At 36.8% G+C, this 25,463-nt stretch overlaps 1 protein-coding gene across 1 annotated transcript in view; it reads right to left on the reverse strand.

The window, feature by feature from the left end:
- Nucleotides 1-25,463, reverse strand: part of ACADM (acyl-CoA dehydrogenase medium chain) — a 48,950-nt gene that overhangs the window by 15,066 nt on the left and 8,421 nt on the right. Inside the window, exons 2-10 of the mRNA XM_082863340.1 lie at nt 24,090-24,177; nt 21,812-21,909; nt 21,626-21,695; nt 20,903-21,003; nt 19,845-19,925; nt 10,567-10,697; nt 8,113-8,221; nt 4,134-4,274; nt 3,480-3,575 (exon numbers count right to left, since the gene is read on the reverse strand). Coding sequence (XP_082719466.1) covers nt 3,480-3,575; nt 4,134-4,274; nt 8,113-8,221; nt 10,567-10,697; nt 19,845-19,925; nt 20,903-21,003; nt 21,626-21,695; nt 21,812-21,909; nt 24,090-24,177 — 915 coding nt within the window. The remainder of the gene's footprint in view (nt 1-3,479; nt 3,576-4,133; nt 4,275-8,112; nt 8,222-10,566; nt 10,698-19,844; nt 19,926-20,902; nt 21,004-21,625; nt 21,696-21,811; nt 21,910-24,089; nt 24,178-25,463) is intronic.

Here is a 25,463-nt window from a genome sequence, read left to right on the forward strand (position 1 = left end):
CCCGTGTTGCTGTGCTCTCCTCCATGGCTCCGAAGCTTCCCCCGCCCCGCCACCCCTGTCTCCACCAGTGAAGGGGCTTCCTAGTGTATGGAAACCTTTCCTCCTTCACAGCTCCCTCCCAGAGGTGCAGGTCCCATCCCTATTCTTTTGTCTCTGTTTTTTCTTTTTTCTTTTGCCCCACCCAGGTACGTGGGGAGTTTCTTGCCTTTTGGAAAGTCTGAGGTCTTCTGAGAGCATTCAGGAAGTGTTCTGTAGGAGTTGTTCCACATGTAGATGTATTTCTGATGTATTTGTGGGGAGGAAGGCAATCTCCACGTCTCACTCCTCCACCATCTTGAAGTTCCTCCCCAGGTTCAAATCTTGATTTCATCATTAACTGATGTTCTTACATACAATAAATAAGACTACCAGTACTTACTCTATAGTATTGTGTGGATTAAATTAATTAATACATGTAGAGCACTTAGGATAGTGCCTAGAACAAAGAAAGCAGCTACTTATTAATATTTTAATATAGTAGTAGTTCAATTACTACTATTTGTTGAGAAGTTCACACTGCAAAACATATCATAAGTGCTAGAAATCTAAAGGTTTCCAACACAGAAATTTACTACTTTTATGGATATTACATTCTAGTGAGGCAGTAAAGAAAGACAATAAACAAACACATACATGGTATAATGTTGGGCAGTGCTAAGACGAAGAAAAAAAGTGGGAATACTATATAGAATGTTGGAGGTGTTTTTTTACACAGGGTAATCAAGGGTACATTCTTTAGTGAAATGAATGAGCAAGTGGGTATCTAGCGGGAAGAGTAAAGTTAAAAACAACAACAAAAGGTCACTGTGGATGACAGATGACCATTTTAAGGACTCTGGATTTTAATCTGAGTGTGATGAGAAGATATGAAAGAATTCTGAGCATAAAATGGTTAAGTAACAGGGAGATATAAGTATATTTCTTTCTAAGTATATCTTATTTCAGTCTTAAGTCCCAAATAACATTTTCCCTCATCCATTTTCCCCTCAAGAAAAGTTACTGCTAACTAGCAATAATAATCAATACAAATGGGAGTTATTCTCAACAGATTTTTTTCATATCATACCAAACCACTCCAACTTCACCTGGATGGAGGGTTTTGACTAGACAAAGGAGTAGGCAGTTATTGCCATTAAGAGATTCTACCATCCCGTAATTTGTTATCAATGTCCCTAGTTCTACTCATTGGTTAAAAAAAGTACCATTCTCTGTTTTTGGGCAGCTTTCTTTAGCCACATCAAGTTAAGCACTGTGAGGATAAGTAGTGACATAGTGTTCTCTTAAAGAGAGAAGTGATAATAACAACAATAATAAACATGGTAGTGAATAGGAGAGCTGTGATTAGAGTACTACACTCTATAATGTCTCTTAAAACAAAACAAAAAAAATCTATTCTTTCTTTTTGGAAATAACAGACCAAAGCTATATATAAATCAGCCCTTTAGTGTTACCTTTGTTTAGCCTAGAAAAGTAGTAAGCAAAAACAAAGATTTTTCTACACTTAACAGTAAGAGCCATGAGGAAAAAATATCAACTTCAGAGTCTGTAAGAAGTGGAAAATAAAAGATTCCATATTGAGTTGAAAATAGCCAGAAGAGTTATCATCAGATACTTGGTGGGGAGGACCTGTAAATTATGTTATCTGTTTACAATTAAACTAAACTAATATTTAATAATAAATATACATTCCACTAATCTGTATACATATAGTTCTGGCAACATAAATGAGCTAATGTAGAGTCTCTTTTTGGTGACAAACACAAAGAAATACTTGATTTAAAAACAGCTCTTAGAATGCTGAAACCTCTGGACTACCTGATAAAAGTACAAAAACCAATTCCCCTGGATGCTTCCACAATGCATTGAAGGAAAATAATACCTGCTACAGATAAACTTATAAGCAAAAATTAAGAGAGGAAATAACTGGTCATGACAGAGAGAACACATGCAACAGACCAAAAAAATAATCACCCTAATAACTTGAGATAACAGAAAAATATCAGAAAGTGACTATAACTTAAGTATTATATAATTAAGGAGATAAAAGGAGAATAAGAAGCTATGTTAAAAAAACAGGCTACCATAAAAGAAAGGGTGGAGATGAAAAAGAACCAAACATAAATTCTAGAAATGAAAAAAGTCATTAAATGGATTAAGTAGCAGATTAGACACAGGGTAAGAAAAACTGAAAAGCAAATCTGAGAAAATTATCTAGAATACAGCAAAGATAAATTACGAAATTGAGGTTAAGAGATACAGAGCAGTACTAATCCAAGTTTGATCTGTGGATCACTGCCAGTCCACAAATTGTTACTGGTCTAGTTCCTGATACAGAAAGTGAGAGTAAGCATTTGCAACAATTTGATATTATTGTGACATTCTTATATTTTACAAGAATAATGGTTCACAATTGATTGGAAATTAAAAACAATCTTTCACCACAGATAGTTTGAGAACCACTGACACACAGAGGTAGAAATAGGGAGTGTTCACTGTACAACCTATAGTTAACAGGAGTTATAGGAGAGAATACAGACAATGGGGGTGCATCAACATTTGAAAAGATAAGATTAAAAATTTCCTGGGAATTACCTGATGGTCCAGTGGTTAGGACTCTGAGCTTTCACTGCCCCAAGGGCCCGGGTTCAATCCCTGCTTGGGGAACTAAGATCCTATAGGCCGTGTGGTGCAGCCAAAAAATAATAATAATAAAAAAATAATAAATAGTACTAAAATTATTTGATACTCAAGAAGACATGAGAAGTAACATGAATTAAGAGCATGAAATGGAATCCTGGACCTATGACTTCTAAATTGTGTGTCCTTGGACAAGTTATTCTCGCTGAGTTGCTGTTTCCTGATCTTTAATAGAAATTACAGTACTACCAAAACAAGAGTGTAATGGGGGAAATGCACAATATATTTTAAATGTGTAGCACAGTGTCAGGTACACCACAGGCACTCAAATATTAGCTGTTCTTTTTCTTCTTAATTAACAGAATCCCCAAAGTGGACAATAGTTAGTAGCAGAGTCTAAAGAAAATCTATTCTTAAAACCCACCCTGGGGATTTCCCTGGTGGCACAGTGGTTAACACTCCACGCTCCCAATACAGGGGGCCTGGGTTGGATCCCTGGTCTGGGAACTAGATCCCACATGCATGCCGCAACTAAGAGTTCGCATGCCACAACTAAGGAGCCCACCTGCCTCAACTAAGGAGCCCGCCTGCCAGAATGAAGACCCGGCGCAACCAAATAAATAAATAAATATTTTAAATAAATAAACAAATAAATAAATTAAAACCCACCCTGACAGTTCACATTATCTTCTTGCTACCAAAGCAGAAATAAATTATTTTGTACTTAAAAGATAATTTTCAAATATTTAGATGAAAATGAATGTCTTTACATTTGAACAAAGCAAGTACAGTATTAAAATTACCTCTACAAGCAGCTTTCCAAAAGTTTTCCTCTCCAGGGCATACTTAGTAGCTTCATCCAAAGCTCTTTGTGCTAGTCCCACAGCACCAGCTGCTACCTAATATTTTAACATTTTACAAAGCAAAAGTTCATGTTGTCTTTAAAACACACGTATAATGTCTATTTGCCTAAAATCTAAGTTAAGGATTATACAAGAGAAGCTGACCTATACCTTAAGGCAATAAAGGGTGGGGAGATAACAAGCATTTAAATTTATATTATTTATGAATTAAAGGTTAATGGAAGGCATTTGTAAGGCACAGGATCATAGCCTAGAGACAAGTCATTCTTTCTGTTTAACAAGGGAAAGCTTCTCGGGGGAAATACTCCAAATGAGTGAGGGAAGAGGAATGAGTACACATCAGCAGGAATGATTAGTGTGAAATGCTTCTTTGTAAATCGAACAGCTATAGTAATTCTGTATTTACTAAAATAACTTCTGTAACACCAAGAGTGTTGAAGAATTCTAAAACAAACAAAAAACAATATCCCTCCATCCTTATAAAAGAAGCAGATATTAAAAAATAAATACAGACCAAGAATACAGTGTTAAAATAAAACTACTCAGTGTAATAAATGAAAAATCCTATAAAGGTTATTAAGTCATATTACTTACTAGAGGTCTGGTTTTATCAAAAGCTCCCATTGCAATTTTGAAACCAGCTCCCTCACCAATTAAAACATTTTCCTTAGGTACTCTCACATCTTCAAAGACAATTCCTCTTGTATCTGAACATCGCTGGCCCATATTTAATTCCTAATAAGGAAAACAATATATATTAAGGAACATTTTTTGAGCTAGCATGTATTCTTGCTTTAACCACTGTTTTATGACTTTTCTGCAATTGTCTTAAACAGAGGTGGACAAACTATGGCCTGCAATGCCTGTTTTGTAAAGATAGCTTTATTGGACTACAGTTGTTACTGAGTCCAAGCTCACTCTGCTCGCCGCACGACAGGCCAATGAGTCAGAGACGAGGTGTTGGTAGGAACGTAAATTGGTGCAGCCACTATAGAAAACAGTATGGAGGTTCCTCAAAAAACAAAAAATAGGGTTACCATATGATCCAGCAATTCCACTCCTGGGCATATACCCAGACAAAACTATAATTCGAAAAGATACATGCACCCCTATGTTAAGAGCAGCACTATTCACAATAGCCAAGACATGGAAACAACCTAAATGTCCATTGACAGATGAATGGATAAAGGTGTGTGTGTGTGTGTGTGTGTGTGTGTGTGTGTGTGTATTATATATGTGTGTGTGTGTATATATATATATACACACACATATATAATACACACACACAATGGAATATTTCTCAGCCATAAAAAGAATGAAATAATACCATTTTCAGTAACATGGATGGACCTAGAGATTATCATACTAAGTGAAGTAAGTCAGAAACAGAAAGGCAAATATGATATCACTTATATGTGGAATCTAAAATATATGACAAATGAACATATCTACAAAAGAGAAACAGATTCACAGATATAGAGAACAAACCTGTGGTTGCCAAGGAGGGGGTGGAGGTGGGGGAGGGAAGGATTGGGAGTTTGGGATTAACAGATGCAAACTCATATATATATAAAATGGATAAACAACAAGGTCCTACTGTATAGCACAGGGAACTATATTCAATATCCTGTGATAAAACATAATGGAAAAGAATATATATATGTATAACTGAATCACCTTTATGTACAGCAGAAATTAACACATTATAAATCAACTACACTTCAATAAAGTATATATATATGAAAAAAGAAATTGCCAAGGTAGCTATATCCCCTCAACATTTCATTTAAAATATTTTCAAACCAACAGAAGAATTGCAAGAGTAGTAAAATGAATACCTCATCTTTACCTAGATTTGCCAATTTTGGCACATTTCCTTTATTTCTGTGTTTTGTGGGTGTGTATAACTATTAGCATTATTTGCTGAATTATTTGAGAGGAATTTGCAGATACGATGACCCATCTTAACAATTTAATCTCGTTTTTCATAAGCAGCATGAGAAGCAGGGGCAATGGGAACATAGAGCTGTAAACAAATTCTTTAATTTACTTGATTTAATATTAATAATCTGCTTCCAGGCTTGAAAAAATAGTGACAGTAATATATAGTTTGACTGAGAAAAAAACCAACATCTCTTTGTCTTTATAAGTTGATAAACTCTAGTACCTTAGACCCTCACTCAGACATAATGAGAAAACACTGTTTATGAAAACAGTTTTACTCTATCCTGTTTCCCAGACTCATCCCAAACACCAGAACATTTAAAACCAAAATGCTTCCTGGACTCATCTCAAGGCATATAATTTCTAAAACACAAAACATTTTGAAAAACATCAGATTTCACAAATTTGTAAAATTCTGATAATTTCAAAAAAGACTTAAGGAGATTTAAATATATACAATATAACTATCTATCTCTCTCACTAGAAAATTAGATCCTCAAGGGCAGGATCTAATTTTTTTCTGTTTTGATCAATACAGTATCCTCAATACCTTGAATAACGCCTAGCATATAGTATGAACTCAATAATAAATATTTATTGAATTAGAGATTTTTTTTAAAGTTAGAATATGGGAAAAAGGAAAGTGAGACTAGACATAGCAAGATAAAATCAGAAATCGGTTTACTATGTAATAAAATATAATCTGTCAGGACCTTTACATTTTCTAGAGACAGCCATAAATTTGGCCCTGAGTTTTCTAGCAACCATCCCTAAAAAGGAAAAATGAATAAAACATGAATAAAAACAAACCAATTGCTTGGAAGAAGCACAACAATTCTTAGTACTTCTATTTTGTTATATACAATAATCTCATTATATTTTTATTTGTAAAGTGCAGTCTACCTTTAATATCTATCTTAAAAGAAAGTATAGAATAATACAGTGTAGGAAACTGCACTAGGCAAGTTTCTAGGACACATTAGCACTGATCTCAACTCTGCCTCTTAAGTATGTAACCTTGAGCAAATCATTTCACTTGGATTTCAGTTTCAGTGTTCAGCAAACAGACCATAAAAAATGTGTAGGGTATCTTCCACTTTTAACATTCTACGGCCTAAAAGGGAAAGTACCCCTCTTACATACATTAGCAACATGCTTCCATTTTGAAGAGGCTTTGGTACAAAAGAGAGATTCTCATGGCTTTTAACAAAACATACAAATACATATGATTGGTTTAGAAGTTTGCATAACTTGGCCAACTCAAAGTAGCCTTTCCAGTTCAGGTTATGTCACCCTTAGTCTAATATCTGACAAGATAATCTGAACCTTTACCCATTTGGAAGAAAATTCATGTAACTCTTAATTAACTTCCATAATCCCTCCTTTGCCTTAGATATAGACATCATTTAGTCATTAATAGGTTTTCTTTTTTACAAATTCACTTTGAAAAAAAGAGTTTTACATTTGTAAAACTGCATCTCCTCTTCCTTTTCTCAGAGTTATAATCTTAAATCATGCTTCCTTAGCTCTCACTAGGACTACTTTAATGACTTCATTTCTTTCCTTCTTTGATTTACTAAATTTTAAACTCTTTTCTCTTTAGTCTACTTTAAATGCTACTGCTTAATTATATCCATGCATTCAGATTACTATGCTTTTGTTTCTTTTTTTTTAATATATTATTTTTATTTTGGACTGTGTTGGGTCTTCATTGCTGCACGCAGACTTTCTCTAGTTGTAGCGAGCAGGGGCTACTCTTCGTTGCGGTGCATAGGCTTCTCATTGCGGTGGCTTCTCTTGTTGCGCAGCATGGGCTCTAGGCGCACTGGCTTCAGCAGGTGCAGCACATGGGCTCAGTAGTTGCAGCACGCGGGCCCTAGAGCATGTGGGCTCAGTAGTTCCGGCGCGTGGGCTCTAGAGCGCAGGCTCAGTAGTTGTGGCACACGGGCTTAGTTGCTCCGTGGCACGTGGGATCTTCCTGGACCAGGGATCGAACCCGTGTCTCCTGCATTGGCAGGTGGATTCTTAAGCACTGCGCCACCAGGGAAGTTCCCCATATTACTATCCTTTGCAAATATGTTAAATTACCTTTTCTTGTTCAAATAAAATTTTTCTTGCCTTCTCACATTCAAGGCTCTTTGCCATTTCTACACTTTCTCAGGAACAGATTTTTCTCTTAGTGTTGTATGAACTTGGGTAATCAACTTATGTCACATTGTTTTAATCCATAAAATGGGCATAATGCCACTTATCCTACATGAAAGGTTGCTGTGAGCAAAGAAAAAGAATGGCGAAGTGTTTTGAAATATCTAAAACTCTATTACTGGGCAGGCCATACAAACGATAGTTTGATTTCTGCTTCATTATCCCTCACAGCTGTTATTGGCATTCTCCATAGACTGGCACCAAGAATGGCTACTCTTTCAAATAATTACTTGACACGACTATTCTCAACTTAAAAATCTTTAGCAAGGACTATTTCACCCAATAACATCAAAAGCAGATTTATTTTCATTGCAACTTAATACAACCAAAATGTTTTCAATAAAGGAAACTGAAATTAGTAATTTTGAAATTTATAGTTAAAATAATATTGGAGGCCTTAATCACTGATAAATACATACTTTACCTTTCTTCCAATCTGTACTCCTGGGGTGTCTGCTTCCACAATAAATCCAGTAAAGGCTTTACTAGCAGGAGCCTTAGGATCCAGATCAGAACGAGCCAATAAAAAATACCTAATACACATACATGATGATAGATAATGGTATCAGCAGATAACATATGGTGACTCCCATCTCAGTTAATCCTCCCAACAGTCCCAATTATTATTACTCCCATTTTATAGATGAAGAAATGAAGAATCAGAGAGGTTTAAAAGCTCACCCAGGTCACATACTTACAACATGGCAGAGCTAGTATTTCACCCCACATTTACTTCTTAACTAATACGGTATCTAACTTTTTTGTAGTTTGATTGACAAGTAAAAATTCCTTGTATCAAGATGACATAAAATAAAGTATGTGTGTGTTGGAACTGTCACTTTTTCTTTCCCAAAACTAGTTTAAGTATTTAAGGGACAAGTTATCTGGAAAAGGAGGGTAAATGGGACTGCCTGTGAAAAGAAATGAGATAGTGACCCCTATGTTCTGACTACTGTCCTCTTCATGCAGCAAAATCAGAGTTTGTGTTACAGCTGAATTATGAATATCTCCTGGGTTTTCTCTCCAGAAGAATTCTTCCCAGGAAGATTTAAAAATAAAACATGAGGAAAAAAAGGCAAAACATCCAAGTATCCATGTAACCCATGTTCTAAATAGCCTGGTATAGGAGAATTTTTTTTTAAAATTTCTTGAACAACTAATTTATTTTCTATGCTTAAAAGTAATAAACTGGGCTTCCCTGGTGGCACAGTGGTTTACAGTCCGTCTGCCGATGCAGGGGACACAGGTTCGTGCCCCGGTCCGGGAGGATCCCACATGCCGCTAAGCGGCTGGGCCTGTGAGCCATAGCGGCTGGGCCTGTGCGTCCGGAGCCTGTGCTCCACAATGGGAGAGGCCACAACAGTGAGAGGCCCACGTACCGAAAAAAAAAAAAACAAAACTAATAAACTATCATCTACTCTACAGTTTCACTTAATAGTTTAAAAAATAGTAAAAATTGTTTTCTAGTTTCATATATTACCTAATTTGTCTTACTACATGATGCGCTGTACTTAATCAATTCTTAAAATTGTGAAAGCTTCTACTTGCATTGTTGGATTTCCCTCAACTTGTTACATTTTAATCATTTCTTCACTTTTTTATTACTTGTGATATTATGATAACTTACTTAAAGATAATGATATAGCACTCCATAATACTGGACACTCATAAAGTGATTGACATATTTAAAATAAACAGTAAACTCACTCTCAGGAATAATGCTTTTCTTGCCAAAAAATAGCACTGAAGAGCACACATATATAATCAGAATTTTTGCAGACAAGGGAAGATAGCCCATTTTTAGTTCATTATACCAATCACCAGAAGGTCCTTCTTCTATAAGTTTTTATTTATATACTTGTAGTGATGAGTAAATACATTTTTCCCATGACCACTTAACACACACTAGATAGAACTGTTGTTGAAATTCTTGTGTTTATGTTGAGCTATACTTTACATTTTTCTCACTTTCACACATTTATTCTAAACTGACTTTTGAAGCAAACATACAAGCCTACTCTTCCATGTATGAGACATTATTTTAAAAATTTTTAAATTCTTTCCTACACAACCAAATCTAATTCCTTTACTCTTCATAGGACATGTTTTCTGTGCTCACCCTAATGAAGGACATTTACTTGCTTCTGAATTTATTTCATTTTGTCAATGCATGTCTTAAAAAGTGTTGCCCAGAAATGTTACCATTTTTTTTCCTGCTTGTTTGATGCTATACTTCTATTACTTCAGCAAGAAATTACATTCGCTTCTTAAAGGCAGATACATCACACTGTTCATTCCTATAGAACCTTTCTTCATCTTTTTTCCACAAATAATGCTATCAAATATGTTTTCCTTCAAAATTTTATATTAATACAAAGGATTTTATGATCCTTTGTTGAACTTCATGTCATTATTTTTGGACCTATATATTTGGACCTTTTAGATTTTATTAAAGTAAAATTCTGTCCTCTCTAAACTTATTGCTCAGAAGCAGAGAAATGTGCATACAATGGCTTTCCTTTTTCCTCAGAATCTTAGGGGAATGGTTCCAAGGATCCTGGTATGGGCTAGGGAGAGTGGGGGTAGTAAGCCAAGTAGAGGGAACTCTAGCTTTCCTAATCAGATTCAACCAGAGCAGGTGTTTTTGTTTTATTTTATTTTACAAATTAAACTTCTGATACAATTTGAAGAAATAGTTCAGGACTTAAGAATAGTTTGTGAAAATCACTGAACTATTTATAATCCTTTATGGACCCTCCAGTTCCATGAATAAAACTTGTCTTAATTGTGGTAGTTTAATAATAAAGGAAGGAGAGAAGGGGAGATTCTGAATATAAAGCATTTAAGAATCAATATAGAGAGGTTTTAAACAACATACCAATTAGCTTTTCCTCCATTGGTTATCCACATCTTCTGACCATTAATAATATACTCATCTCCTTTTTTTTCTGCTTTGGTCTTTATAGCAGCTACATCAGAGCCTGCTCCAGGTTCTGTTACACAGTAGGCCTTGAATATATGGAAATAAGAGAAAATAATTACATGTTAATTATTAAATTATGAACATTTAGAACCAGGAGGGTATTTTATTTTTTAAGTCAGTATTTTAAATACTTTAAAATACTTAACAATAAAATGTTCTTACAGAATCAAACTACTCAAATGTAAAAACATTTAATATGTAATTTAAAACTAGATGTAGGATACCAATAAACCATATCAAAAATTACAATGTTAGGTATCTTCAACCAAGTTAAATAAATTTCACACTAACTCATTCATCCAAACATTTATTGAGTAGTATCTACCATTTACCAGGTTATGAAGGAGGAGATGGAAGAGCCAGAGATGAAAGACATCCTGTCTTCAAGATTTTTACAATGTAGCAGTGGAGATGAATATTATATTGTAATTATATATCTAAGTATTAAAGTCACACACAATGGGCTTAAGAAACTATCTTAGCTTTAGGGTGTCAGAAAGCTTCCCAGAGGTGATGTTTAAATTAGGTCTCAAAAAGGAAAAGGAATTCTTGGGCGGGAAGGAAAAGGGGGAATGTGTATTCCAGGAAGAAGTAATACATATGCAATGATACCGAGATAAGAAGCAGGGTTACTCAGTGTTTGTGATACAAAAGTACCAGATTCTATGCATTCTGTGCATGTAAGGGAATGGTAGAAATTAGTCTGGAAAGAAAAGAAGGGAACAGATGACAAAGAACACTTTATATTACACTAAGAAGTTAAAATTTTATCTAGTGGAAAAAGGGAAGCCTCTTAAGGCTCTTCAACAGATATGTGACAAGATGTAAGCAGAATGGATAAAGGGAGTGGTAGAAGGCAAGCAATGGGTAGCTGAAGTTCATTCAAGTTTACTGAGTGACAGGTACTGGGAATACAAGGCCTAAAGACACAAGTTCCTTACCCTTAAGGTACTTATAGTCCAAAGAGAGAAACCTTAACAGTTAATTTTAATTCAAAGTAGTAAGGGTACATAGGGACATTAGAAATGACTACTTAGACCTGTAGAGGGTGGGAAGTGATGAGTGGTAAGTAAGATGAAAAGAAGAATAATAAGTAATACTCGTTGAAGGAGATAAGTCTTGAAGGACAAATAAGTGAGGCAAGCAGACCTAGGCATGGAAGAATGAAACAGCAGTTGTACAAGGCAAAGTACTAGCAGTTCAGTACTGGAATGTAAAGTATGAAAGTGAAAGCCATGAAAACAGGCTAAAAAGGCAGCCAGGGACCTGGTCCTGGAGGCTGAGGTGTATGCCATGCTAAGGAGAGCAGACTTTTATGCATTCAACAAAAGGTTATCAAACACTTGCTATTGTGCCACAGAACCTGGGCTTCAGGGAAATCCAGAGCAGCCTAGTGCGGAAAAGTGAGGAATATACATGCATTTTTCTGAGGATGTCAGATTCTAAAACGGGTTCACAAACTAAAAAAAATATATTAGATACCACTGCTATTGATGAAATGGAAACACAATGTTTTTGTAAATGCAGGAAAGTGACAGATTTACATTTTAGATAGTTTATTATTACAGAAGTATAAAGGACAGATTTAAGGGGAGATAATAATAATAACTTTTTACTATCTTCCAGGTGCTGTTCTAAGTACTTGACTCATTTAAACCTCACAATAATCCTTATGACACAAGTACTAGGTGTCTACATTTTATAAATAAGGAAACTGAGACAGTGAGGTTAAGTAATTTTCCCAAGTTCACAGATCTAGTAAGTGGCATAAATACCTACATAAGACTGGAGTTAGGGACACAAATTATGCAAGAAAGAAAGCTTAAACTAAGAAGCAAGATAAGGCAAGAAGATAAGATGAAGTTTAGAATTGTGGTGTGAAATCCACAGGACACAATGACTGAATAGGATGTTGGGGAGCTAAAGAGGATGTTATGATGACTCAATTTTTTAGTTTAGGAAGCTTCCAATTAGGGATAATCTCTAAGAGAAGCAGTACTATAGAGTGGGAAGAAAATAATTTGGTTTGGGACACACTTCGCGTAAGATATTTGAGTCTAGGGCTTCCCTGGTGGCGCAGTGGCTAAGAATCTGCCTGCCAATGCAGGGGACATGGGTTCGAGCCCTGGTCTGGGAAGATCCCACATGCCGCGGAGCAACTAGGGCCGTGAGCCACACTACTGAGCCTGTGCGTCTGGAGCTTGTGCTCCGCAACGAGAGGCCGCGACAGTGAGAGACCCGCACACCGCGATGAAGAGTGGCGCCCACTCACCGCAACTAGAGGAAGCCCTCGCATAGAAACGAAGATCCAACACAGCCAAAAATAAGTAAATAAAATAAATAAATAAATAAAAATACAAGTTGAAAAAAAAACATATTTGAGTCTAGCTAGGAAGAAATGTCTAATAGATAAGTTCATATAGGAGGGTAAAGGTCAGGGGAGAGATAAGGGCTGGAACTGGAGACTTAATAGACTACTCAGTGAATACACCGAAACTTAACACGAGACAGGGAGACTGATTTGCCAATTTAAGTCAAGAGTAAGCTTTATGTAAATCAACAGTGCTAATGCTATAAGCTATATTTACAAAAGAATAGTATCTACCTCTTCCTATCTTTGTGCTCTTTACACAATTCTTGGATGACACCTTTGGTCCAGAAGACCTTAATTAAGAAGAAAATACAGATTTATGGGAAAGAGACCTGGAAAATCTCAAAGAGACACACCTTTATAGCAACCCTATCTGTGAGAGAGAACAGGGCCCAGAAGGATCAGCTCCAGACTTGCTCCAACTCGAGGCTTTCAGTAACTCCCTTCTCTTCAAGCTCCCCACTCAGCCCAACATTTTAATCTTTCAGTCTTTCTCCCTCCTTCATCATCCTGTTTATTCACCTTTTCCATTCACCTGTCTCATTTTCTCATTCTTTCTGATTGCCCTGCTCTCTCACACTCACATCCCCTTGCAGATCATCTTTCTGTTGGAGACTATACTGATGGCCTATTTCCAAGAGCAGCAGGTTTGAATCAGCTCCAGTTTAAAATGAAGGTGGGGGGTGGGGGCAAGGCCAGGAGGGGATATTAAAAAAAAAAAAAAAGTATCTAAAATAAGAGCGATGGAACCATGCTACTCTGTACTCATCAGACCATACTAGAGTACTATATGTAGCTCTATAATAATATTTTTGAGTCAATGATTACTAAGAAGGCAGTGGGACTTTACTGTGTTGTATGAAGAAAAGATGAAAAAATTGGGGCTAATTTGCTTAGAAAAAAGTAAGATCCACATGACAGCCATATTAAAATACCTGAAGGGCTATACAGCCAAGGGAGAGGATTTGAATTGATAGGAGAAAACTAGTGTGAAATTATTCAAACTTATTGAACACCTATGATGGTATCAGGTGGTGAAGTTATAAAAGGAAATGACACTATCCTTTCCCTCAGCAGCATGCAATCTAGAAGAGCTTTCTAACAGTCAGGGACACTCCCAAATGGAGCTGCTTCAGGAAGTTGAGGTTCCTAGACATGAAAACATGAGCTAGATGGCCTTTTCACAGGTGTGCTATAGAGGAGATTCAGGTGTCATGTAGGTTAACTGCATTACTCTTCTACCTAGATGTTCAAAGATGTTTTCAGCAACACAACAAAAAAAGTATACAAATGAACTGCCCAGAAAAGATAACTCTTTAAAGTACCAAAATTATATTTTAAGTAACTTTGGGAATTTCTTTTCCTCTGAAATATGCTATTAGACATTCTTCTGCTTTATAATAAGGCATAGTTTTTATTTTTTTTAACTTTTTCATAAATTTATTTTATTCTTACTTATTTTGGGCTGTGTTGGGTCTTTGTTGCTGCACGCAGGCTTTCTCTAGTTGCGGCAAGCGGGGGCTCCTCTTCGCTGCAGTGCGTGGGCTTCTCATTGCGGTGGCTTCTCTTGTTGCGGAGCACGGGCTCTAGGCACGAGGGCTTCAGTAGTTGTGGCTCGCAGGCTCGAGAGTGCAGGCTCAGTAGTTGCGGCACACGGGCTTAACTGTTCCACGGCATGTGGGATCTTCCCAGACCACGGCTCAAACTCCTGTCCCCTGCGTTGGCAGGTGGATTCTTAACCAATGTGCCGAAGCCCAAGGCATAGTTTTTAGAACTTATGAAGTGTATGAGTTTGTGTGTTGCTATGCACAATGGCTGGTTCTTCAGAGTTGCTCTTGTCTTATTTGATTGTTTCCTAGTAAGTAAAATTAACTTTATAATGCTCTTTCAGAAGCCATTTTTGTTTCCAGTGCAACTTGCTCTCTTAAGTCAAGCAAATTAATAACATTCTTTTATGCATAATTATTTATGAAGAATTTATTATTTACTTAATTTGCATAATTCTATGAATTCTATAATTCTATGAATAATACATTTTGGGTAAGGATCTAAGGGTCTACCAGATTGCTAACCTATGAGCAGGAACCCAGTTTTGGTGGGTTTTTTATTTATTTATTTTTTTTGTGGGGGGAGCTGTGTTGGGTCTTCGTTGCTGTGCACGGGCTTTCTCCAGTTGCAGCGAGCGGGGGTTACTCTTTGTTGCAGTGTGTGGGCTTCTCATTGCAGTGGCTTCTCTTTCTTGTGGAGCACAGGCCCTAGGCACATAGGCTGCAGTAGTTGTGGCATGTGGGCTCAGTAGGTGTGGCTCACTGGCTCTAGAGCGCAGGCTCAGTAGTTGTGGCACACAGGCTTAGCTGCTCTGCGGCATGTGGGATCTTCCCAGACCAGGGCTCGAACCCGTGTCCCCTGCATTGGCAGGCAGATTCTTAACCACTGTGCTGCCAGGGAACTCCCAAGAGCCCAATTTTATTCATTGTTTTATTCCAAGTCCACCTGGTACACAGTATTCAAATATTTAAAATGAGTAGAACATTATACTTTTCTTTATTAGTGATGATACCACCACCTTATCTTTGTATAGTTTACTAAACAATTTTGCATTCATTCTCTACTAATTTTTTCTTTTTTGCCTTACACCCTAAAGTGACTGGAGGTAGTTCATATAATGCATGCTTTTTAAAAAATCAGGAATGAAGTGAAAATAAAGATAAACCAGAAAGAATAATATACTACAACACATGCTTCGAGGTTCAAATAATTACTAATGGAGGACTATAAAACTGGCTCTGTGCTTCCTACTTACCAAAACAAAAAAAATACTATACTGTAGTTACAAGTGTAAACTGCCTATAAGCTGAAGTCTGGCATATAGCAGGGAACTCAGATATTGAGTAAATGAATGGATGAATGAATGGCAGTTAAAGAAAAACAAAGTATCCCCTGGCCATGAGGTATGAAAGAAATTACTATATTTTTGCAAAAGGGACACTATGGGGCTTCCCTGGTGGCGCAGTGGTTGAGAGTCCGCCTGCCGATGCAGGGGACACGGTTCGTGCCCCAGTCCGGGAAGATCCCACATGCCGCGGAGCGGCTGGCCCGTGAGCCATGGCCGTTGAGCCGGCGCGTCTGGAGCCTGTGCTCCGCGGCGGGAGAGGCCACATTGGTGAGAGGCCCGCGTACTGCAAAAAAAAAAAAAAAAAAAAAAAAGGGACACTATGTGAAGATATTCTTATAAAAACATAAGCATTTTGTTTTATGTTTACTATATCTTTTTAGATGTTATACGACCAAAATAGGTGTGTATAACAATACAGAAGAAAATACAGAAGAGACTTTGAGGCTAAGTAACTATATAAGATCATATTGCTATTATATGGCTTGAAGCCAGGTCTTAGGACCCCAAGCTCAGTGTTCAGTTACATTTCAGCTACTTCTCAGTTCCACTGGAAATACATGGTTTTATGACAAGAGTTTTCTTTATCATGTTATGCTTTTTCAGACACTTATGAGTTCTTAGACCATGTTTGGACAAGTAAGTTTACTGAATGTCTTGCCCATAACAAGCTTGTCCTAGTAGTCTAATACTTGTTTCCAGTTGTCTAATACTGCATATATTTTAGGTATATACTTTTTAAAATATATACTATATTTTAGGTATATACTTTTTGAAAGATTTAATCCAATCCTTGAAAAATAAATATGGTTTCTAACTTATTATTGATATTTTAATACTACATGTGTAATATATATGCAGTAATATAATTAGTTTTGATTTTTAGAAAATGTTTTTGCACTAAGTGGTATTAAAAAATAATTATAGTATTATCCTGATTTATTTCTGTACTCACTTTCCTCAGCAAGAGTATAACTGATCACATGATCTGGTAAGAGATTAAGTCTTACGAACATGCACTAACACTGTAACTGTAAATTAACTCCAAAAACTTATCATCTTTTTCTGTATCAATTTTCACCATGACATTATTATTACTATTTTTTTTTTTATTGGGTGCTTCAGGTCTTAGTTGTGGTATGTGGGATCTTCGTTGAGGCATGCAGGATCTTTCATTATGGCACACGGGCTTCTCTCTTGTTGTGGCGTGCAGGTTTTCTCTTCTCTAGTTGTGGAGCACAGGCCCCAGGACGTCTGGGCTCTGTCGTTGAGGCACGTGGGTTCCAGGGCACATGGGCTCTGTAGTTTGCAGCACGCAGGCTCTCTAGTTGAGGCACACGAGCTCAGTAGTTATGTCGCACGGGCTCAGTTACCCTGCGGCACGTGGGATCTTAGTTCCCTGACCGGGGATCAAACCCACGTCCCCTGCATTGTAAGGTGGATTCTTTACCACTGGACCACCAGGGAAGTCCCCTACCATGACATTATTTTTTTTTTTAAATAAATTTATTTATTTATTTTTGGCTGCATTGGGTCTTCGTTGCTACGTGTGGGCTTTTCTCTAGTTGCGTCGAGGAGGGGCTACTCTTCGTTGCGGTGCATGGGCTTCTCATCGCAGTGGCTTCTCTTGCTGCGGAGCACGGGCTCTAGGCACATGGGCTTCAGTAGTTGTGATGCACGGGCTCAGTAGTTGGCTCGTGGGCTGTAGAGCGCAGGTTCAGTAGTTGTGGCGCACGGGCTTAGCTGTACCGCAGCATGTGGAATCTTCCCAAACCAGGGCTCGAACCCATGTCCCCTGCATTGGCAGGCAGATTCCTAACCACTGCACCACGAGGGAAGTCCGACATTATTTTTAAAAGCAAAAATCTAAGGAATTTAAATATTCAACAATAGGGAATAGTGAAATAATATATAGTACATCAATTAGATAGCATATTATGTAGTCATAAATATCACAGTATTTAAAAAGAAGTAGAGCATAAGAAAATGCTCGTTATGTTAAAAAGGATGTAAAACTGCATATATAATATGACCTTAATTGTGAAAAATACATTTATATGTATTAAAAAATTTAATAGAGTATACAATAAGACAGTTATAGCAGTTAACTTCATATCTGAGGGATTACAGATGTTTTTGTTCTTCTTCATACCTTTCTAAATCTTCTATACTATTTTTACAATCTGAAAGTTTTTAAAATATTAATTCTAAAAAGTTTAAATAAAACGTATTATATGTAGTATAATTTTATAAATATTATTGAGAGTTAACTGACTCTCAGTAGAAATTAATCAATATTTTTCATTAATATACCTATTGACTATTTTCATTTTCACCCTTGGCTTCATATTTTGAGTACATCAATTGCACTAGATATATATTTGAATAATATTATGCACTAGAAGGGGGAAAATGTACAGTAAACCTTTATTAATTCAGAAGTTAGAATAATTTAGGGACTAGAGTGAATGTATTTTTACATATACTGAAGATATTAATAACAAAACTGCCAAAGAAATGTTTAAAATACTTCAACTACTTTTAAAGACTCTAATATTTTAGAAATACCTATTTATAAACAGTAAGATAATTACAAATATTCATATCAGTGTATAAGTTAGGTTCTCCAAAGCATCTCTATGCTACAATTTTTTAGCCTATTTCTAATATTATATACATTACAAGAAAAGAATCTGGATGTTTCACACAATTCTTAGACAATATTGAGAATTAGCCTACTAAGTAACTCTCACTTGTTAAAACAAATTGACAACTAAGTAGGAAATACATATAAATGTCTTCATAAGTTTACCTGAAATTTAGGTACCTGAAATTAATAAAAAACATTTATTTTCAAATACTACTTTCTACTCTTTCAGACCAATTCTCACAGCTCAAAATGATAACAATTTACTATATTTTGGTATCACAATCACACCCTAAACTGAAATCTGTTTGACTAATAACCAAAAGAAAGAAAAATCCTATGTAAAGTCACTTTCAGTATAGAACTGCAGCATGCATGTGTGTAAAATGTATAAGAATATCTTTCATAAAAAAATCCAATTTAGGGACCTCCCTGGCAGTCCAGTGGTTAAGACTCTGCGCTTCTACTGCAAGGGGCACAGATTTGATCCCTGGTTGGGGAACTAAGATCCCGCATGCCTCTCGGCACAGCCAAAATTAATTCCAATTTAAAAATTTGTTGAGGGCTTCCCTGGTGGTGCAGTGGTTGAGAGTCCGCCTGCCGATGCAGGGGACATGGGTTCATGCCCCGGTCCGGGAAGATCCCACATGCTGCGGAGCGTCTGGGCCCGTGAGCCATGGCCGCTGAGCCTACGCGTCCTGACCCTGTGCTCCGCAACAGGAGAGGCCACAACAGTGAGAGGCCCCCGTACCGCAAAAAAAAAAAAAAAAAAAAAAAAATTGTTGAGTAGTTCTCAGAAAATTAAATAAAATCTATAAATATCCTCCTGAAGTCACTCAGTGATTCAACAAACAAACTGTTATCTTTTCAGTCATGTTAATTTCTTATTAGTTCAAAAAACTACTAGTTCAAACACCTACTGTCATGTATTCCATCTGAACTTCCTGACACAACTGCTCAGTTCTAGAGCTCTGGAGTGCTCCATTAAGTAGCTATTACTCTCCTGGAAATAAGCTAGAGGATTGTTATGATACTTTTCTGGCATCCCAGAAACATTATAAGTAGGTATCTTTCTTCTGGAAATAAGCAAGAGGATTATTTTATGACACTTTCTGGCATCCCAGAAACATCATTGTACCTAAATATGTTGCTTTTGCCTTAATGTGCTGTAGCCCAGTGTATACATACAGACTGAAAAGGAAAAAGAGCACACTTATTCACTTCTTTAAATGTGAAATAAAGCAGCAGCTACACATACTCACACACATCATTGGCTCCTCAGTCAGTCTCCCCAAATATTTCTTTTGTTGTTGATCATTTCCAGCAATAATAACAGGCATTTGCTATCAACCAAAGAAAAGTGATATTAAAAAAGCAAGATATTTTAAAATTAGGTATGTAAATTGAAATACTTAATTCAAAACATGAGAACTATTTTTCCCCAAGGGTAAGTCCAAAGAATTGGCCTTTATTCTGCCTCTAAGTTAGAGAGCTAAAACCACAAGGATATAAATCTATTAATCCAAGTATTTTCATAAAACAAAGTTATATAGAACTTGTTGGTAATATAATATATAAAAATCTACTGTAATAAGATACACAGGTAGAGAATTAAATTTACAGATTTCCCTGGTGGCACAGTGGTTAAGAATCCGCCTGCCAATGCAGGGGACACGGGTTCGAGCCCTGGTCCGGGAAGATCTGACATGCCGCGGAGCAACTAAGCCCGTGTGCCACAACTACTGACCTTGCGCTCTAGAGCTCGTGAGTCACAACTACTGAGCCCGTGCACCACAACTACTGAAGCCCACGTGCCTAGAGCCCGTGCTCCGCAACAAGAGAAGCCACGCAATGAGAAGCCTGAGCACTGCAATGAAGAGCAGCCCCCACTCACTGCAACTAGAGAAAGCCTGCATGCAGCAACGAAGACCCAATGCAGACAAAAATAAACAAACAAAAAAAGAATTAAATTTACAATAAATGACATGGTATATATGACCAGGTGTCCTAAGAATTACTCACTAAATTTCAGCATTGCCAGCAGTGGCAGCAAGCCATCCCAATCCTTCTCCTGAATGCCCTTACCTAAGAATTGCCACTGAAGCCACAGCCAAAGTGTACAGTTTCCCACAGAGACAGCTAGGACTCCAAGTACTAAATACAACAGCCAAAATGATCAACTCATGGAAAAGAACTCCAGGCTTCACTGCAGAATCTTGTGTTCCTTTTTAAAGAAAACTGTGTTCCACCAGCTAACCTAACTTAGTACTGTTTCATTAACAACAGCTCAGTTAAGCAATTCATTTTCTAGGTAACTTACCCCCAGAGAATTTCCTTCAATAGCAGTCTGAACCCCTGTACATCCATAAGCCATTTCTTCAGTAATTAGACAGCTATCAAAAGTTCCAAGTCCAAGACCTCCTACAGTATCAAAGAGCCCATTATAATATATAGCACACCTCAATAGAAATAAGGGTCAACTATTTAAATTACTTCCAATATAACCTAATTGATTTTAACAGCAAATTTGCAAAAACAGTATCTATAACACTAGAAACTAAAAGTTTTCTGGCTAGTACAGTAACAAAGTATACTTCTATAAAATAAGTTTTAAAATTTCAAAAAATTCTCTTACTATTTGTAATCTGGACCTGTCTTCCTGTTTCAGCTTGATTTTGTAAAAACTTGATTCAACTATGCTAAAATTTTAACCTTTTGACTGACGAAAGGAGTGAAAGGAAAGTCTCAATAAAATGTAAAATCAAAGGTAGAATTAAAATGCAACAAATCAACTAACTGTAGAGATAGAAGTTACCAAGGATTAGGATCAAGTTAACATCAGAACCAGTTATAAAGAAGGAAGAATGCCTCTAAGTGTTGAGTACAAGGCTTCTAAAAGCTGACAAATACTGAAGTCTGAACAGTGGCACAAAGGTAGAAAGCCATTTAATGGCAACAAATATCTGAAAGAATAACTGAATAGAATTTCAAAATTCTTCTTGTACATAGGCATTCTAGAATTAAAAATGTAAAGAAAGCTTACCACAACTTTCTGGAATGTGTGTATTCAATAAACCAAGTTCCCAGGCTCTTTTAATTAGTGGGACAGGGTACTGAAAGAAAAAAATAATAATAAAGATAAAAGCCAGTTACATTTAAAATCTATTTATATTTAAAATCTTGTAAAATATGTCAAAGACTTTTCTCTCCTTAAAATGCATAAACCTACCTCGCCAGTCTTATCGTATTCTGCAGCAACTGGGATTATTTCCTCCCTGGCAAATTTACGAGCAGTAGCTTGAAATTCTTTCTGCTGTTCAGTGAACGCTAAGGGAAAGTTATTTAGAAAACATTAAAATAGGACAATGAGTTGAGGGAAATGAAGTATGTGGAAATTTATATTTATAATGGAGACTTTAAACCAGGATAACAAGAAAGTCAGACTACAATGTGCCTTCAGACTAATCAAGGTTTCACTGTGCTATATGAATAAATCTATATCGATACTCATGCCAAAAATTAGGTAAGATTTCTAGCTTTTACAAATGAGTAACAGATATAAACTTGAGTTTTCCTCTTCCAAGTGTTAAGGTAAAAACAATTTTTCTTACTTATTATTAGTTCCAAAGCAGACTCATCAAACTTTGACTAACACTGAAATAAAACTAATACATATGACAATGCCCTGATCTCAAGAATCAATCTAATTAGGGAGATAAGATATGACCAGTGACCATAAACCAATAAAACTTGTTCCAAAATATCATATAATACTAATATCATAATTTCAATTTTACTCCTCCTTTAAACTCAGAAAATTTAAGCTTATAAATTAGCACAAAGCAACTGGCAAAAGTGGTGGGAAAGCTTCTCAAATTAATGAAGTGAATAGGGTGACTGGACCGAGGACAGAAGCCAATTACCACCATATTTTTAAAAATCCATACTATCAAAGGATAGGTAAAATTTTTAAAAGATATAGGGTATTTCAGGTAAGAAGAATGAGAAAAAAGGCAGAAAGGCAAGAATGAGCAAGAATGTTTAGGAGTATAGTAATCATTTCTATAGGGATGTATGAAATAAAATGTAAAAGACATTAGAAATTCGGTGTTGAATCTCTCATTGTATAAATAAGGAAACAAAAGCCCAGACTAAGGAAACGATAGCTCCAGAGTCTTACAATGAATTAGCAATAAAAGTATACTTAGCATTTCAGTCTAGTGTTCTCTACATCACAGCTTTACTTCTAAAATTGGGGCCAATTCGTATCAAAATTGTGAGTGGCTAAAGGGGAGGGAAGGCAAGGATCTATTACGTATTATTTGAGAACCTACTTTGATCCAGTTACTATGTGCTAGGACTTCACATATGTCATATAATTTAATCTTCAAATAAATCCTCTGTTGTAGATATTATCCCCATTTTATAGCTAAACAACCAGGTGCAACTGGTCATAGGTGTTATCCCTATTCCTTTTCTTGAGCTCCACAATCTCCCTCCTAAACACTTGTATCTATCTCATCTTCTGTCAGTCAGCGAACCACCATAGATTTCTCCTGCTAGTCTCTTACTATTGAGTATGAATCTGTACGTGACAAACTGAAACTAAGGAGCAACCATACCAAACCTATGCTAACATCTCAATAAGAAAATAAGATCCAGTGTCCCAAACTGCTATCCTCATGCTGTTTCAAAATTTTCACTTAATTCTGTTAAAAAAAAAAAAACTTTATAAAGATGTTAACAATCTTAAAAAATAAAATAAAAAACAAAAATGATAACCCTAGGGAGTTTTGAGTTTGTTATTTCTACCTGGGTGTGAGTTAATTATCTCAGCTGCCTTTTAACTATTTTCTGAGACCAAGTGAACTGAGAAAATGGGTTTTCAACTAGAGGAAAGGTAATAATTTTGAAGCAAAAAGCACTTTAGGGGGCAAAGGATGCTGAAGAAAGGGATTATTTTTCAAATTTTTTGCCTGGGTGGGGCTCTTCATTTTAGAGAGAAAAAGGAAGCAAAATCTTATTCCTTTTCCCTCCGACACCACATGGCTCCCTGATCCCCAAACTGAGAACCATATGTACTAGCACCAAACTGCAGTTCAGATATATTATGGACAAACCAGGCTCTGGCTTATTAGCAGGCACCTAGCACTTTGTAACTAATAAGTGTTTAAGAAGTATTTGTTGCATTCATTTCTAAGTTGAAGACTAGTCATATGTAGCAGTGAATTTGTTATTTATTTGGGGATATATACTTAAGAAAAATGGCAGAAATATATATGTATGCTGCTAATACAGATTTATGTATAGGGTATTATGATGGAGAAGAAAACAAGATCAGGAAGAATGGGTATGACTAACTGTGAACAACCTGTGGATGGTGATTGGTTCTATTCACTTACAGACATTAAGTTTGTTTACAAACATGTTTCAGATAAATACATATAGAAAGCTGCATACATACAACAAACAAAGTTTAAAATCAAAACACAGAACAAAACATATACCAAAACTAAATCCTGATCCAGGTTCACGGTGTTGGACAGCTTTCGTATGTTGTGATCTCCAGTCAAAGCGAGAAAGACTTCTCAGTACCTACAAAGAACAATTTTATTACAATAAATTTGATAAATTAAACATGAGTCAAATAGAATACTGACAACACAAGTGAGTAGAACAGCTTCTTTGACCATATTCAAGAAAACAGTTTAAGTCATTACTTAAATGCCCTCAACCATAATTTGACTTCTGTATTAAGCCAATTATAAGATATTTGAACACCTATCATAAAGGAAATTCTTTTTTAAAAAAATGCAATGTGGAGAGATTAGTTCAAGATGGCGGAGTAGAAGGATGTGCGCTTACTCCCTCTTGTGAGAGCACCAGAATCACAACTGCTGAACAATCATCAACAGGAAGACACTGGAACTCACCAAAAAAGATAGCCCAAAAAAAAAAAAAAAAAAAAAAGATAGCCCACTACCAAAGACAAAGGAGAAGCCGCAATAAGATGGGAGGAGGGGCGCAAGCACAATAAAATCAAATCCCATAACCACTGGGTGGGTGACTCACAAACTGGAGAACAATTATACCTCAGAAGTCCACCCACTGGAGTGAAGGTTCTGAGCCCCATGTCAGGCTTCCCAACCTGGGAGTCCAGCAATGGGAGGAGGAATTCCCAGAGAATCAGACTTTGAAGGCTAGTGGGATTTGATTGCAAGATTTCAACAGGACTGGGTGAAACAGAGACTCCACTCTTGGAGGGCACAAAGTAGTGTGCACATCAGGACCTGGTGAAGGAGCAGTGACCCTGTAGCAGACTGAACCAGACCTACCTGCTAGTGTTGGAGGGTCTCCTGCAGAGATGGGGGGTGGTTGTGGCTCACCACGGGGACAAGGACACTGGCAGCAGTTCTGGGAAGTACACCTTGGTGTGAGCCCTCCTGGAGTCCTCATTAGCCCCACGAAACAGCCAGGTAGATGCAAGTGCTGAGTCGCCTCAGGCCAAACACCCAACAGGGAGGGAACTCAGCCACACCCATCAGCAGACAAGTGGATTAAAGTTTTACTGAGCTCTGCACAACAGAGCAACAGCCAGCTCTACCCACCACCAATCCCTCCCATCAGAAAGCTGGCACAAGCCTCTTAGATAGACTCATCCATCAGAGGGCAGACAGGAGAAGCAAGAAAAACTACAATTCTGTAGCCTGTGGAACAAAAACCACATTCACAGAAAGACAGATAAAATGAAAAGGCAGAAGACTATGTACCAGATGAAGGAACAAGACAAAATCCCAGAAAAACAACTAAATGAAGTGGAGATAGGCAACCTTCCAGAAAAAGAATTCAGAATAATGATAGTGAAGATGATCTAGGACCTC

The sequence above is a fragment of the Leucopleurus acutus genome (assembly GCF_964270905.1).
Source record: "Leucopleurus acutus genome assembly, chromosome: 2".
Classification (NCBI taxonomy): Eukaryota; Metazoa; Chordata; class Mammalia; order Artiodactyla; family Delphinidae; genus Leucopleurus; species Leucopleurus acutus.